Raw genomic sequence first — 16,292 nt, 5'->3', positions numbered from 1 at the left:
TTGTGTATGTTGACTCCTTAATAATTTGTCAGTTACCATAACGGTTCTTGAAGCCAACATACAAGATTGATATTTGGATAATGTTAATTAAATAAATGCAGTAAAACTACTGACTAAAGATACCAGCAGGAATAATGCCATTGTTATCAATCCAATAATTATTTTAATTGGAAACTTACACTTTTAACCAGCAAAGTGTACTCTGACCCAGGGCAGATCAATGGAACAGCAATTTATAAAATTACCAGTTTTAATCTGATTTTTTTTTGTTTTTTTTCTCATATCCCTTTATCACCCTCTTTTGTCTTGTGCCTTAATCCTATATTCATTGTGCTCCATCCCATTCTTTCATTCTGACCTCCCCTTTGCTCCTTTTTTGCATCATAGAATTTGTTTATCTCTCGCATTCAGCAGTTCTGAGAAGTTCACTGACCAGGTATCAAAGCTGTTTCTCTCTCCATAAATTCTGAGTACTTACAGCATTTCCTGTCTTTTTGAAAAAGTAATATCACAAGTGAACTAAAGTTACCCTGTGAAGGTGAAGGTCACCTGATGAGATGTATATTGAGGAAAATTGTGAGTTCATTATCTTATCCTCCTGTGTCTTTTTGGTCTTGATATGTTCTGAAGTACAGTAATACTGAGGTGTAGCCTGATTACATTGCTATTGTATAGAAGTTGGTGTCGTGCAAAGAATACACTTGCAGCTTGTAAACAGTAATTATAGAGCAAATAATCCTCAAGGAAAATGGAAAAGTACAAAAGGATGCATAAGATTTTTTACCCCACAGAAATTCAGTGACAATTTTGCATTTCAATTGAAATATAACCCATCTCTTTTTTTATTATGACTTTGCTGATTTCAAATGCGTAAGGGAGAACCAGGTAAAAGTAGATTGGGAGCAGATGCTTGTGGGTAAAACAACATCAGACATCTAAGAGCCTTTTAAGAGTTAGTAGAGTTCAGGGCCAGCATGTTCCATTAAGGATGAAAGGCAAACATGGTATGATTAGGGAGCCTTGGTTTTATCAGGGGAAAAAAAAGGGACTGGTATAGGCAACTGGAATCGAGTAATATTGAGGGTGCAGGAGAGAACTTAAAGAAGTCAGGAGGGCAAAGAGGGGCCATGAAATATCCTTAGCAATTAAGATTAGGGAGAATCCCAATACATTTTATCAGTATATCAGGAGCAAGCGAGTAGCCAGGGAAAGAGTGGTCCCCTTGAAAATATAAGGGTAATCTATATGTGTACGTGAAGCCAGGGGACATGGGCAAGGTATTCACTAAGGAGAAGGGTGTAGTGAGTTCAGGGAGGTTTACATTAATAATATGGAGCATGTCAGTATTAAGAAGTAGGAGGTACAGATGCTAGGTGATACATTTTGGGAAGTCAAATACAGGTAGGACATATACAGTAAATGTTAAGGTGCAAAGAAATGTTGATGATCAGAGGTTCTTTGGGGTGAACACAGGTAGATAGGGTGGTGAAGAAGGCATATGCCTTCATAGGTCAAGGCATGGAATACAAAAGTTGCTATGTTATTTTGCAACTTTACAAAACATTGGCTAAATTGCACTTTGAGTATTCTGTGTGTTTCTGGTCACTGCACTACAGGAAGGATAGGTTTCACTGGAGAGAGACTGCAGAGGGGATTCCCAGGATATTGCCTGGATTGGAGGAATATAGTTATGGGGAGAGACTGGATAGGTTGGACTTATTTTCCATGAAGCGAAGGAAGTTGAGAGGGTAACCTGAGGGGGTATATAAATTATAAGAGACATTGGATAGAATGTCAGAATATTTTTCCTATGGTAGGGGTAGCAAAAACAAGGGTATAGTTTTGTGAGAGGCAGTTTTAAAGGGAATTCAAAGGGAAAGTTTTTAGTTTACAGAGAATGGTTGACATTTGGAACTTGCTGCCAGGGGAGTGGTGGAATCCCCTATCATTATGTTTAAGAGACATTTAGACAGGCACTTGAATAGGCAAGGCATATAACAATATGAACCTAACATGGGCAAATGGGGTTAGTGTAGTTGGACAAAAAGTTTGGCATGACTGTGTGCGCTGTACTGTACAGCTCTATGGCTCTGACTTGTTCTCAAATCTCTCCATGATCTATCTGCATAATATTCTCCAGCCCAATAATGTACCAACTGTATGGCTCTTTTCTGGACTGCTGAGTAACACTGAATTTAATTGCTGTACCATTGATATCTGTGCATTGTGGTGCTCTGGTTCTGGAAATGCTTCCCCATCTCCCTCACCCCATGCCCCAAACTCTCCCTTTTTAAGATGATCCTTAAAATCAAGTTGTTGGTCATATTCACCAATGTTATCTTCTGTGACTTGTAATTTTAGTTTTATTTGATCTGCTGTAAAGCATTTTAGAACTTCTTTTTGCCATGCCGTTGCAGAGTACTATCAATAGACCTTCTGTTGTGCTGTACTATTTAAGAATAATGGTTTTGAATTGTTGTTAGATGTCCCAATGTGAGACTGTTTTGTTAGAATTCTTGGAGTAATGTCTCTGCATGCTTGAGGAGAGTGCCCTTTACAGAGCGATGTGAGAAATTCAGAAGGGGGTTAGCCAGTTCTTTAAGATAATTTTAATCATTTTGTATTCCATTTTGTTTCTTAATCTTACAGGGAAGTGATACTGAGTGTAAATGTTGCAAATGTCTTAGCAGGGAAGCAAGGGATAAATGAAGTTCATCCATTGAACTGGAATAGCAATAATTACTTTTATGGCAGTGTCTAGGATAGTTTTCACCTTAGAAGAATGGATCTAATATCAGACATTCACAGTTAATATTACCAAATGTCAAATAGTCTTGTATCAATAATGTGATAATTCAGTTCATTGACCAACAGTTTAATGATAAAATAAAGATAAGATTAGTCACTAGTTAAAAATTGGTCACTTGTTTAGAAATGTGATTAGTCATTCAACCTCTTCAGCTTTGCCATTGTCACTACATTCCAAAATCTATATCAGCAAATTGATAAAGCAGATACACCTTACTGGCCTGAAATTTATTGGTTAGGTTTTAAATTTCATATGACCAACTGGTTGCAGGTGCCCTCTGGATGGCTACTGTTGCCAGTTGGCATTTTCTCAACCGTGTGACTGGGATGTCCTACCCAGACATAGGGTAATTTACTTTTACCAGCCTCCTTGCAAAAATCAGTAGAGTGTTTGAAGAAGTCATTGGTAATTTTTCTCTAGAACCCACTTCCTAGACCATACCATCATGTAAGGGCTACTTTAAATGCATTCCTCTTGCCATCCACCCCATATTTACCTCTCGTGTCTTGGTATTTGCATCACCTGTTGTGAAGTAGTCTGAGTGTTTTCTTAATATAAACTGGAAATACTAAAATAATCCTGTTAGTTAAGGTTCAGGCTAGTAACAGTGACAGTCATCAACAAGGATCTAAGTATAGGGGCGGCACGGTAGCATAGCGGTCAGCGCGCTGCTATTACAGCGCCAGCGATCAGGGTTTGATTCCCGTCGCTGTCTGTAAGGAGTTTGTACGTTCTCCCGTGTCTGTGTGGGTTTCCTCCGGGTGCTCCGGTTTCCTCCCACGTTCTAAAGATGTACGGGTAGGTTAATTTGGGGTTTAAAATGGGCGGCGCGGACTCGTTGGGCTGAAAGGGCCTGTTACCATGCTGTAAATAAAATTTAATTAAAAATTTAATTTAATTAAATATTGCCAGAGTTGTGTGCCCTTTTCTGGATGTGTTTAACATAACCTGTGTGTAGTGCTAATGGTGAATTGGATGCTCTACAAAAAAAAAAGTTGTGAAATTGGCAAAATGGAACCAAGCTCAAATCAATAGTGCTTCTGACAATTTGCTGTCTGAAAATGTCATCAACCTTTAAAGGCACAGTTCCCGTGTGAGATACCACTAACACAGACCATGACTTCCATGAAGAGAACACAGCTTGCAGGTGAAAGAAAGCACACAGATTTAGTGAAGGAGACTTGGCATTCCCATCAGTGAGGTAAGTACCAGGAGGGGGTTGCTGATTGACAGCAGGGGTGAGGATACCCACTAGAGCAACTGCAGGAAAAGCCAAGCTGGTGGTTGCTCCATTCAATTCCTCCGGTTGTGAGAATCCCCACATTCAAATAATCGATAAAGACATATAGCACTGAAACAGGCCCTTTGTCCAAACTGGTCCACGTACCTGACCAACTGTCATTTAGAAGCTGCTATTGTGCCTGCCTCAACCACTTCCTCTGGCAGCTCATTCCATATGTGTACCACCCTCAGTGTGTAAAAAAAAGTTGCCCCTCAAGTTCCTATTAAATCTTCCCCCTCAAGTTCCTATTAAATCTTCCCCCTCTCGCCTTAAACCTATGATCTCTAGTTCTTGATTCCCCAACACTGGGGGAATAAAACTGATTGCATTCACCCTATCTATGCCTCTCATGATCTTATACACCTCTGTAAGATCTCCAAACTCATAGACCTGGGACTCAACACCTCTCTTTGCAACTGGATCCTTGACTCCTGACCAACAGACTGCAATCAGTAAGGATGGGCAGCAACATCTCCACTACAATTATTTTCAACACTGGTGCCCCACAAGGCTGCGTCCTCAGCCCTATACACTCATAACTGTGTGGTCAGATTCTGCTCTAATGCCATCTACAAGTTTGCAGATGATTCGAGCTTTATCTCAAATAACGATGAGTACAGGAAGGAGATAGAGAGCCTAGTGACATGGTGTCATGACAACAACCTTTTCTTCAATGTCAGCAAAACAAAAGAGCTGGTCATTGACCTCAGGAAGGAGGGGAGGTGCACATGCTCCTGTTTATATCAACGGTGCTGAGGTCAAGAGGGTTGAGAGCTTCAAGTTCTAATAGGTGATGTTCACTCCAAGTTCAACCACTTGGATGAGTTCACAATGGGTGATATTCACTCCTGGTCCAACCACTTGGACGCCATGGCCAAGAAAGTTCACCAGCGCCTCTACTTCCTCAGAAGGCTAGAGAAATTTGGCATGTCCTCTTTGACCTCACCAACTTTTATCGATGCACTGTAGAAAGCATCCTGTCTGGGATGCATCACAGCTTGGTATGGCAACTGCTCTGCCTGAGACCACAAGAAACTGCAGAGAGGTGTGAACACAACTCAGCACATCACGGAAACCAGCCTCCCCTCCAGGGACGCTGTCTACACTTCTTGCTGCCTCGGTAAAGCAGCCAACATAATCAAAGACCTCCCCCACCCCAGACATTCTCTACTCTTCCCCCCCACCCCACATCAGGCAGAAGATACAAAAGCCTGAAAGCGCATACCACCAGGCTCAAGGACAGCTTCTATCCCACTGTTATAAAACTATTGAACGGTTCCCTAGCACAATAAGATGGTCTCTTGACCTCACAATCTACCTCGTTATGGCCTTGCACCTTGTTGTCTACCTGCACTGCACTTTCTCTGTAACTGTAACACTTTATTCTGCATTCTGTTATTGTTTTACCTTGTGCTACCTCAATGCACTGTTGTAATGAATTGATCTGTATGGACGGTATGCAAGACAAGTTTTTCCACTGTACCTCAGTACATGTGACAATAATAAACCAATTTACCCCTCAGTCTCTTACATTCCAAGGAAAACAGTCCTAGCCTGTACAACCTCTCACTGTAACTCAGTCCCTCGAGTCCTTGCAACATCCTTGTAAATCTTTTCTGTTAAATCTTTCCAGTTTAATAACATCTTTCCAGTTTTAATGCAAAAATAAATTTCATGTCCTTACATATTTGAGGGTGAACTACAATTTGCCCATAAAAGAAGCATTAATGGGTCCAATATTTAGACTGCACAAATAGAAAATATAAAGATAATACTAAACATTTCAAGAATATCAACTGTATTAATCTGCACTGTAGTACCTCAAATAATGAAATGGTACATCTCATATTTTGTTTTTCCTAAGCATGGGTTACATCTTTGACAGGCAATGAAGCCGTCCTGTTTCCCATAATTAGTAAAATGGAGAATGTTTCGTATTTCCACATTTCAGATTTCCTTACAACTTAGGAAGAGGCCATATGGCCTATGGAATCTCTCAGAACAATCCCATCAGTCTCTTACTCCACTTAATTCTCTGTAATCCATTCTCTGTCATGTGCCCAACTCCTCCCCGGTTCTTATACCACCCACCTACACTAGGGGTAGTTTACAAAATTCAATTAACCTATCAGTACATCTTTGGACTCTCATTAACTGTCATTTAGAAAGAAAATTCTGCACAAAATTATTGATTTTTAGCTTATTGGTTAGCCTGTTTATAATCATGAAATGTATCTTACTTTTGGCTTAGATCTGCATAACCCTTTGTCCTTTTTAGCCCATGAAAATGTCAACAAGATCAGCTGAAATTCACAGTCCTCACCAGCATATGACTTCTACATTCATTTTTTTTTCTGCTGCTGTATATTACTCTATCATTTGTACTGCGAGAATATATTAAGGAAGTTGTGCCATGGCACTATGAACACATCTATATTACAATTTGACTAAGGCATCATAGGTTTATGAAAGGAAAATCATGTTTGACATCCTTATTCTTTGAGGTTGTAACTAATTAAGGGCAAACAAATGGACATGGTGTATTTAGACCTGAGATGGTCCTCGAAAAGCTGATACATGGGGTTATTGAGCAAAATTAGAGCAGGTGGGAGGGATTAATGTACTGGTATGGATTGAGAATTGGGGAATGAACAGAAAATGAAAAAATAGGACTAAGCAAGTTGTTTTTAGTTATAAGTCCATGATCAGTGTAGTGCTCTAGAGGTTAGTGCTGAACTCCAGCTGTTCACGGTCTATTGCAGTGATTTGGATGAGGAGACCACGTGTAGTATATCAGAGATTTTTAATACATCAGACCATCAACATAGGTGCACCTCAAGGCTGCGTGCTTAGCCCCTGCTCTACCTTCTTCACACCCACGACTGTTTGGCTAAGCATAGCTCCAACACCATCTACAAATTTGCCAACAACACCACTGTTGTTGGCCAAATCACAGGTGGTGATGTGTCAGTATACAGGATTGAGGTAGAACACTGCTGGAGTGGTGCCACAACTTCGCACTCAACGTCAGCAAAACTAAGAAGCGAATCGTTGACTTCAGAAAGAAGTTGGGAAACCACATGCCAGTTCACAGCTGGGGAGAGTAAGCAGCTTCAAATTGCTGAGCATTAACATCTCGGATGACCTGTCCTGGGCCCAGCACATAGATGCGATCACAAAGAAGACATGCCAGCACCTGTACTTTCTTAGAAGCTTAAGGAGATTTGGCATGTCACCAAATACTCTGACAAACATTTACAGATGCACTGTTGAACGTATTGTGACTGGTTACAGCTTGGCCTGGTACAAGATTCCAATGCACAGGAGTGCAAGAGGCCGCAGGGAGTAGTGGACACAGCCCAGTCCATCACAGGCACAACCCTCCCCACCATTCACAGCATTGAGGCACTACCTCAAGCAGGCAGCATGTTTTATCAAGGATCACGACTATCCAGGTCATGGCCTCTTCTCGCTACTACTGTCAGGCAGGAGGTTCAGAAGCCTGAAGTCCCACACCACCAGGTTCAGGAACAGCTACTTTCCTACAGCCAATAGGTTCTTGAACTGACCTGCACAACTGTAATCCTACTTCAGCAACTGAACACTACGGACCTCTTACACTACCATAGACTTTTCTCTGAATGTGATTTTAATTTGAACTAAAGTCATTTTTTTTCTCTGCACTGTCTTGTATAATTATGTATGACTTATATTCTGCCTGGTGTCTGAACCTATGTGCCTATGATGCTGCTGCATGCAAGTTTTTCATTGTACCTGTACCTCACCGTACTTTTGTACATGACAATGCACTCGACATGATTCTTGATTCTGACTTCATTCTGAGATTGCTGCTGCTACAAAGCTGGTGGCCAGTGTGGCCTGTGAGGAGGATGCAGAGATGCTTCAGAAGGGCAGAGAGGCTTCAGAAAAATAGAAAGGCTCCCTGAATGGGCAAGCACTTGACAGATGGAATATAATGTGGAAAACTGTGAAGTCATCCATTTGGGTAGAAAAGCAGAAGATTTTCTCAGGAGATATTGAGAGGTGTTAATGTCCAGAGGGTCCTGGGTGCCTTTGTAAATGTTTCACTGGAAGATAATGTGCAGGTATAGCAAGCATTTAGGAAACACAAAACTTACATTACAATTTATTACAAGTGGATTCAAGTACAAGAATAAGGATGGCTGACTGCAATTGTATGGGGCATTGGTGAGACTCGCCTGAAAATTTCATTGAAATGTACCAAATTCTTGACAAAGTAGATGCAGGTCTGGTGTTTCCCCTAGCCGGCATATCTAGAACTAATTGGCACAGTCAGAGTAAAGAATCAGCCATTCAGGACAGTGATGAGAAGAGATTTCTTCACTCAGTTTTCTGACTCTTTGGAATTCTCTACCCAAGGGGACTGTGGGAGCTCAATTGCTGTGTATGTTCAAGACAGAGATCTATAGATAAAAGGAGTCAAGAATTATGAGGTTTGTGCAGGCAAGTGACACTGAAGTTAAAAGATCAGCTCTGACCTTACTGAATGGCTGAGAAGGTACAAGGAACATACAAGCTGGCCTATTCCTGTTCCTATTTATTTCCAACAACACTTTTCTTAAAAAAAAGTGAAGAGAATCAGCACCTATATGTAAAATGATAACTGGATTTTTCACCTTAGTTTTGTTCACTTAATAATTATCAGTAGAAAAATAATCAATTTATTTTTTAAATAGTTGAAAACTGGTCACCAAATTAGAGAGGCAGAGGAAAGCATAAATGTTGAGGTCTAAAAGGTACAGGAAGGGTTAAAATGTGGCAGTTAGAAGTTAATGTGGCAAGCCAGGGATTTGAAGGTATGGACAGAAGATGCATTGAGGGACAGGGAGCTAGTGCAGTGAGGTTTAGTACTGGGACTATGTGGTTGGGGCCAGAGGGCCAGCTGAGTTTGTTCAACTTTGGATTTATGGTATATCAAAAAAGAATTATCAAAATGTTAGAAAAGGTGCAAATAAGGCTCTCAGACACATTTTGTTCCATTAAAATAAATTTGCCATACTTAGAGTCATAGAGTTATACAGCACAGAAACAGGCCCTTTGGCCCAACTGCTCCATGCCAACCAAGACGCCCCATTCAAGCTAGCCCCCTATGCCAGCATTTGGTCTATAAACTTCTAAACCTTTCCAATCCGCGTAGCTGTCCGACTGTCTTTTAATATACTTTCCAACGTGCTTGTTCGATGTTATTTTCTCAATTAACTCTTATTTCAGCTAATTAATAGAAGGTCACATTAACTCATGTTAAATAAAGAAGAACATTTTGGCTTTTTCAATTCTTGCATTATTCAAAAATGTTTGAAAATTGCTTTATAACAGCCTATAAAGGATTAAAGTCCAAGGAATGTGGCCAATGATTATCTTTATCAGTATCTGTTCAAATTGGATCATTTCCAAGTGTTTTGCCAAATAAGTGACTAACAACTCAGGAACTCAAAGTAATTTCAACCATGAGTTAAAGAAAGTTATTAGTACCCATAAATTCCTAATTGATCCAGTCAATCAGATTTTTTTATATTAGGCAGCTTCTGTTTACCAGGTAACAATACAATTAACATCTGTAATTTTTAAAGGAATTTAATCTTCAATCAAGATTAGGACTTGAAAATGTTTAAAAACTGGGGCGTTTACAATCTGATTTTAGAGCAACAGGAAACTAGAATGCAGTAAGTGGTGTAGTTAAATGAAATTCTGGCTGTCATACTGATTTTTAGGACTAGCAGTTGATTATACAGAGAATAAGGATGTTTGGGAATGAAACTGAGGACAAAATAAACTCTAGTGTCGATTTGGACTTACGAGAGCCAGAACAGAAACGTGGCTGAGAGAAGGGCAGGACTGGCAGCTCAAAGTTCCAGGATGCAGATTCTACAAGTGTGACAGAAGTACAAGTAGGAAATGAGGAGGAGTTGCCTTTTTGATGAGGGAAGACATAACAACAGTCCTTGGAGATGATATTCCTGGGGGAATCATCCAGTGAGGCCATATGGGTAGAACTTAAAAACAAGAAGGGGCTGCAACACACAGAATGCCAGAGGAACTCAGTGGGTCAGGCAGCATCTATGGAGGGAAATGGACAGTCGATGTTTTGGATTGAGACCCTTCATCAGGACTGGAAAGAAAGAGGGGAGAGAGCCAGTATACAAAAGGGTGGGGTTGGGGGGAGGGGTGTTGGAGCAAGAGCTGGCGGGTGATAGGTGAATCCAGGTGTGAGGGGGATGATGGGCAGGTGGGGGAGGGGGAGAGTGGGAATGATGCAAGAAGCTGGGAGCTGATAGGTGGAAGTGACAAAGGGCTGAAGAAAATGGAATCTGATAGAAGAGGACAGTGGACCATGGAATGAAGGGAAGGATGTGAGGAGGGGAACCGGAGGGAGGAATGTGTGGGTGATGGGTAGATCGAGAGGGTGGGGAGGGGGAAAGGGGTGATGGGGTCGGTGGGATAAGGGAAACAATGGGGGGACAGAGGGGAGTGGTTACCGGAAGTTAGAGAAATCTATGTTCAGCGCTCAGGCTGGAGACTACCAAGGTAGAATATGAGGTGCTGTTCCTTTAATGTGCGTCTAGCCTCAACCTGGCAGTAGAGGAAGCTGTGGAAAGACATGTCGGTGTCGGAATGGGAAGTAGAATTTAATTTAAATCTTGCAGAAATCGATTGGGTGGAACTGTTTGCAGGCAAAAGGATGACTGGCAAGTGCGAGGCTTTTAAAAGTGTGATATCAGGAGTCCAGGGGCAGTGTATTTCTGCTGGGATGAAGGGCAAGACTGGTAAATTTAGGGAACCCTAGCTGAGAAGAGATAGAGGCTCTCGTCAGGAAAAAGGTATGCATTAGGTTTAGACAATAGGGAAGGAGTGAATCCTTCTGACTATAAAAAGTGCAGGAGTACATAAGAGGGAAGTTAGGAGGGCAAAAAGACAGTACAAGATGGACCTGGCTGGCAGGATTAAGGAAAATCCCAAGAGATTCTATAGGTGTATTAAGAGCAAGAGCAAGAGCATGGCTAGGGAGGGAATAGGTCCTCTTAAAAATCAGCATGACCTTCTGTATGTGGAGCCACAGGAGACTGGCAAGATTTTTAATGAATATTTCTCATCAGTTTTTACTATGGAGAAAATGATGTATGTTAAAGAAATGAGGGAAATGAGTGATGATGTCTTGAGTCACATACAAATCCTCAGGGAAGAGGTATTGGCGGCCTTAATGTGCATTAAGGTGGATAAATCGCCAGGGCCTGATTGAGTGCATCCTCAAACCTTGTGGGAAGCCAGGAAAGAAATTGCAGAGGCCCTTGCAGAAATATTTGCTTCATTTTCAGCTACAGGTGAAATTTTGGAAGACTGGAGGGTGGCTAATGTTCTACCATTTATTTAAGAAGGGCAGCAAGGACAAGCCAGGGAAGTACAGGCCAGCAAGACTGATGTCAGTGGATAGTAAGCTACTGGAGGGGATTCTGACGGGAGAACATCTATCAACATTTGGATGGGCAAGGTCAAATTAGCGTGGCTTTGTGCATGGCAAATTGTGTCTGACAAACCTGTTAGAGTTTTTTGAAGAATTAACAAAGAGGATAGATGAGGGTAGGGTCGTGGATGTTGTCTGTCTGGACCTCAGCAAGGCCCTGCATGGCAGGCTAGTCAAGAAGGTTACATTGCATGGGATCCAGGGAGAGATAGCTTATCGGATTCATAATTGGCTTGATTTTAGGAAGCAGAGAGTGATAGTCAAGAGTTGTTTCTCGTACTGGAGGCCTGTGACTTGTGGTGTGCCATGGGGGTTGGTGCCGGGACCTTTGTTGTTCTTATTTATATTAGTGATTTGGATGTGAATGTACAAGGTATAGCTAGTAACTTTGCAGATGATACTAAAATAGGTGGTATCTAGGCAGTGAAGAAGTTTATCAAAAATTACAGGGGGATCTTCATCATTTTGGTAAGTGGGCTGAGGATCGGCAAATGGCTTTCAATCTAGATAAGAATGAAGTGTTGCATTCTGGGAAGTCAAACCAAGCTAGGACTTAAAGAGTGAATGGTCAGGCCCTGCGGAGTGTTGTGGAACAGAGGGACCTAGGAGTACAAGTACATAGTTCGCTGAAAGCAGCATCACAGGTGTAAACAGGGTGGTGAAGAAGGTTTTTGGCACGCTGGCCTTCATCAGTCAGGGTATCGAGTATAGGAGTTGGGACGTTATGTTGCAGTTGTACAAGACATTGGTGAAACTGCAGTTGCAGTATTTTGTACAGTTTCGGTTGCCCTATTGTAGGAAAGACATCATTAAACTGGAAGGAGTGCAGAGAAGATTTATGAGGATACTGCTGGACTTGAGGACCTGAGTTATAGGGAGAGATTGGGCAGGCTTGGACTTTATTCCTTGGAATGTAGGAGAATGAGGGGTGACCTGAGAGAGGTGTATAAGATCATGAGGGGTGTAGATAGGGTTGAATGCTCATAGTCTTTTGTCCAGGGAAGGGGAGTTAAAAACTTAGAGGGCACAGGTTTAAGGTGGGAGGTGAAAGATGTAAAAGGAGCCCGAGGAGCAACTACTTCATTTAGAGGGTGGTGCATATATGGAATGCGCTGCCAGAGAAAGTAGTTGAGGCAAGTACAGTAACATTTTAAAAGGCATTTGGATCAATACATGGATAGGAGGGGCTTGGAGGGATTTGGGCCAAACAAGGGCAAATGGGACTAGCTTGATGGGCACCATTATAAGCATGGATGAGTTGGGCCAAAGAGCATGTTGACTTTTTTCTTTCATCAGAATATTTATCGTTTTTGCCGTGGTCACTATACCTTCCACTCTTATGTTTGTGCATTAAATACTATTAGTCTTTTGACAGAATTGACTTTTTTGAACAACTGAGAGGAGTGGAAAAGGTGCCTAATTGCACAACTGTATTTACTATAAACCAATGGCATTATTTTGAGTTTGCAATATGTTCATGAAATGTATTAAAAATAACATCATGAAAGATTCTTTGTTTAAGAGATGCATAAAACAATAAAGTTCAAAGATTCATTTTGTTCCACTTGTACAATGTGGCAATATTCGACTGTCCATCCCAAGAAACATGTTAGATTTGAGTTCAAATTGAAAATGATGGATGCTGATTTTAATCTATATTGGGCGTGGTCAGGTATCAGGATTAGGTATCCAGATCAGGTATCAACTTGAGATATCAGTTGCTTAACAACAAGTTTATTCCGACCATAAACTTAAGGGGAAAAAAGATATAATGGATTTGTTGAAAATCATGAAATGATCACAGTCATAAATTTAAAATGTGCTTTTATTATTCACCATTATTTCTCCTGAGCAACATTTGATTTAAGAACTCTGAAATTTATCCTTTAATCTAGTCTGATCATGTTCTTAGGATATTTGATTTTTCTTCACTCATTCTTGCTTTTTCAGATGCAAGTGTCACGGTCATGCCAGTGAATGTATAAAAAATGAATTCAGTAAGATTGTCTGCAACTGCAAACACAACACAATGGGAGTGGACTGTGAAACTTGCCAGCCATTCTACAATGACCGACCTTGGCGGAGAGCCACTGCAGAGAATGCTAATGAGTGTCTACGTAAGTATAAAAACCATGAATAGTTTGTAGAACTTCAGGATACTTTCAGCAGGATATTTATGAAAGTGTTCTGTTCATTTATTGCTGATCAGTAGAAGTCGTCTCCTGAAATAATTTCACAAATTCCAGGTGACCACCTAGTGAATCCTATTGGCAGTCTGTGTCACAGAATTCATGTTAAATTGGACTGAAGGAGAGAGGAATCATATGGAGAGACCCATCGAACAGATAAAATAGAACCAAAAGTCAAAATTACTCTGGAAAATGCCATGATTGATCTTCTGACTGGTAGTTATGGATGCATTAATCATGTGCCTAAGCTGAAGTTCCACCCTCCCAACCATTATTCAGCATTCCAAAACAGGAGTTTCTGTGCTATGACACTGAACTGGCTTGGCATTCCAATGCTCCATTCTACTCCTTTTGCAATTCCGATATCCCCTCCATCCATCTACCCACCCACCCCTTCTCCCATTAATCCTTTGAATTTAGTTTTTACTTATGTTTTTAATGATCTTGACATCCCTGGCATGGACAGCATTTATACACCCTCCTCATTTCCTTTAACCTGGTCCATTTCAGCACACATCAAAGAGCCCAACTACATTGATGCTGCTGGAGACAGGCTGCGGGCAGACTGGAGACTTAATGAACTATGGGGAGAATTGTAACAGACTTCAAGAAGATGTACAGTCTGGTGGATTGGGCAGATAGTCGATAGATAAAATCCATTTCAGAAAAATACAGTAAAATACAGCAAAACCCTTAGGATTTTGTTGGTGTCTGACCAGCAGATTTTCTGGATGAATGGATGTTATTCATATTGTCCAACACACTTCAATTTCACTCTTTTTTCACATGTTACATAGCAGTCTAATAAATTTTCAAGTGAACCCATGAAGTTTAAAGGGATCATGGGAATGGAGTCCTGAGGAATTTAAAGGGGGAGTGGATAAATTGAATTCTAGAAAGTATCAGCTTGTCCTGCACTCTGGATCCTGGCTCTGGCCATAAACCCACCTGAGTTCAAGATGCCTGGTTTTCCTGACTGCAGCTGCACACTCTGTCCACACTCAAAGTGATACATAGCTGACCTTGCAATTGTGCAGATCTGCAGATAGTAGGTCCATGGATAACGAGGACTCAATGTACCAATGAGTGAGCCAGATGCTAAATCATTGGGATTTCCAAACAATAGGATACCAGATTCTTGGAGTTTTACTTGCATAAAGTTGCATCTTTGTCAGAAGAATGAGAAAAGACAATATATATATACATACTTATATGAAAGGTACAATAACAGAGATGTGGGGGAAAATGTGCAGAGTTTATTGAATGTGATAGAGGAGTTTGAGAAAGTGATTAAAAATACATATGGGATCCCGGGCTTTGTAAAAGGGAGCATAGAGTACAAGAGAAAGGAAGCCATGAAGAACTTTCAGGGAACACTGATTCATCAAAACTGAAGTATTGCGTCCAATTCTGGGCATCAAATATTAGGAGAGATGTGAATATTTTGAAGAGGCTGCAGAAGAATAATTTTTGCATTAGACTGGAGAAAGTGCAGTTGTTCTTGAAGAATTTAGACTGAGTGGATTCGCAAAACTGCTCCCATTAATAGAATGGTCAAAAATCAGGGTACCTAAATTGAATCTGGATGGCAAAAGAAACTGACATGACACCTGATCTGCTGACAATGAATAGAGTACAGAACGGTTCTTAATTAAAGATTTAAAATAGACTTTTCTCCTCTTCCTAGGTGGCAATTTGAGAGATGCTGTTGAACAACTTAAGGAGATGGGCACTTTCTAGTTAGAAGTGGTTATTGTCTGCTATTTGTGTGTACAAATGTTATTTGGCATTTATCAATCTAGTTTTGAATGTTGACCAGGTCTTACCATAAGGGAAAACTGTTTCTGAAGAAATGCGGATGGATCTAAATCCTCTATAATTATCAGGCTTCTGATGCTATCACAGAAAGACGCCTCCACCCGCAGCACCCCATCACTCATTTTCGGCCCCAATCCCCCTCCACCCTTGATGCACACATTTCACCCACTGGCCCCCCAAATCTGATTCTGGTTCCATTTGCCATTTACCTCTCCCCTATTGTTTCCTTTATTTATCAGATTCCAGCACTGGTAGCCTTTGTGTTCCTCTGCGTCCACAGTCCCCATCTGGCTCCATCTGCCTCTGTTTCTTTTGTTTGCTCCATCTATCATTCACCTGCCTCTGCCTCCCAACTCAACCACCTCCCCCCCCCCCCCCCCCGGAAAAAAACCTGGCTCTGCTTTCCCATCATCCTTCACCCGCCCTTCTCGGTCCACCGGTCCACCAATCACCTCTGGCTCCTATCTCACCACTAACGCTCTCCTCTTTGTGCTGTCTTTCTTCCCTCTCCATTGCCGGTCCTGATGCAGGACTTCGACCCAAAACATTTCTCCCCCCCCCCCCCCCATAGATGCTGCTTGACCCGCTAAGTTGCTTCAGCAGATCATCTGTTACTCCTGAAATTTAATTTGTTTTATCCATATCTGGACCGAAGCTAAGATCTTCAGCTATGTGTCCTTTGCAGAACTTAAA

The 16,292-nt window shown here is 41.2% G+C and overlaps 1 protein-coding gene across 1 annotated transcript in view; it reads left to right on the top strand.

Moving 5' to 3' along the window:
• The window catches only part of lamc1 (laminin, gamma 1), a 205,420-nt gene that overhangs the window by 126,615 nt on the left and 62,513 nt on the right, over positions 1–16,292 (top strand). The window contains 1 exon segment of the mRNA XM_052011503.1: positions 13,543–13,709. Coding sequence (XP_051867463.1) covers positions 13,543–13,709 — 167 coding nt within the window.

Source organism: Pristis pectinata, chromosome 3 (genome assembly GCF_009764475.1).
Source record: "Pristis pectinata isolate sPriPec2 chromosome 3, sPriPec2.1.pri, whole genome shotgun sequence".
NCBI classification, from domain to species: Eukaryota; Metazoa; Chordata; class Chondrichthyes; order Rhinopristiformes; family Pristidae; genus Pristis; species Pristis pectinata.
Note: the sequence above shows the minus strand (reverse complement) of the source record. Positions and strands in the feature narration are given on the sequence as shown.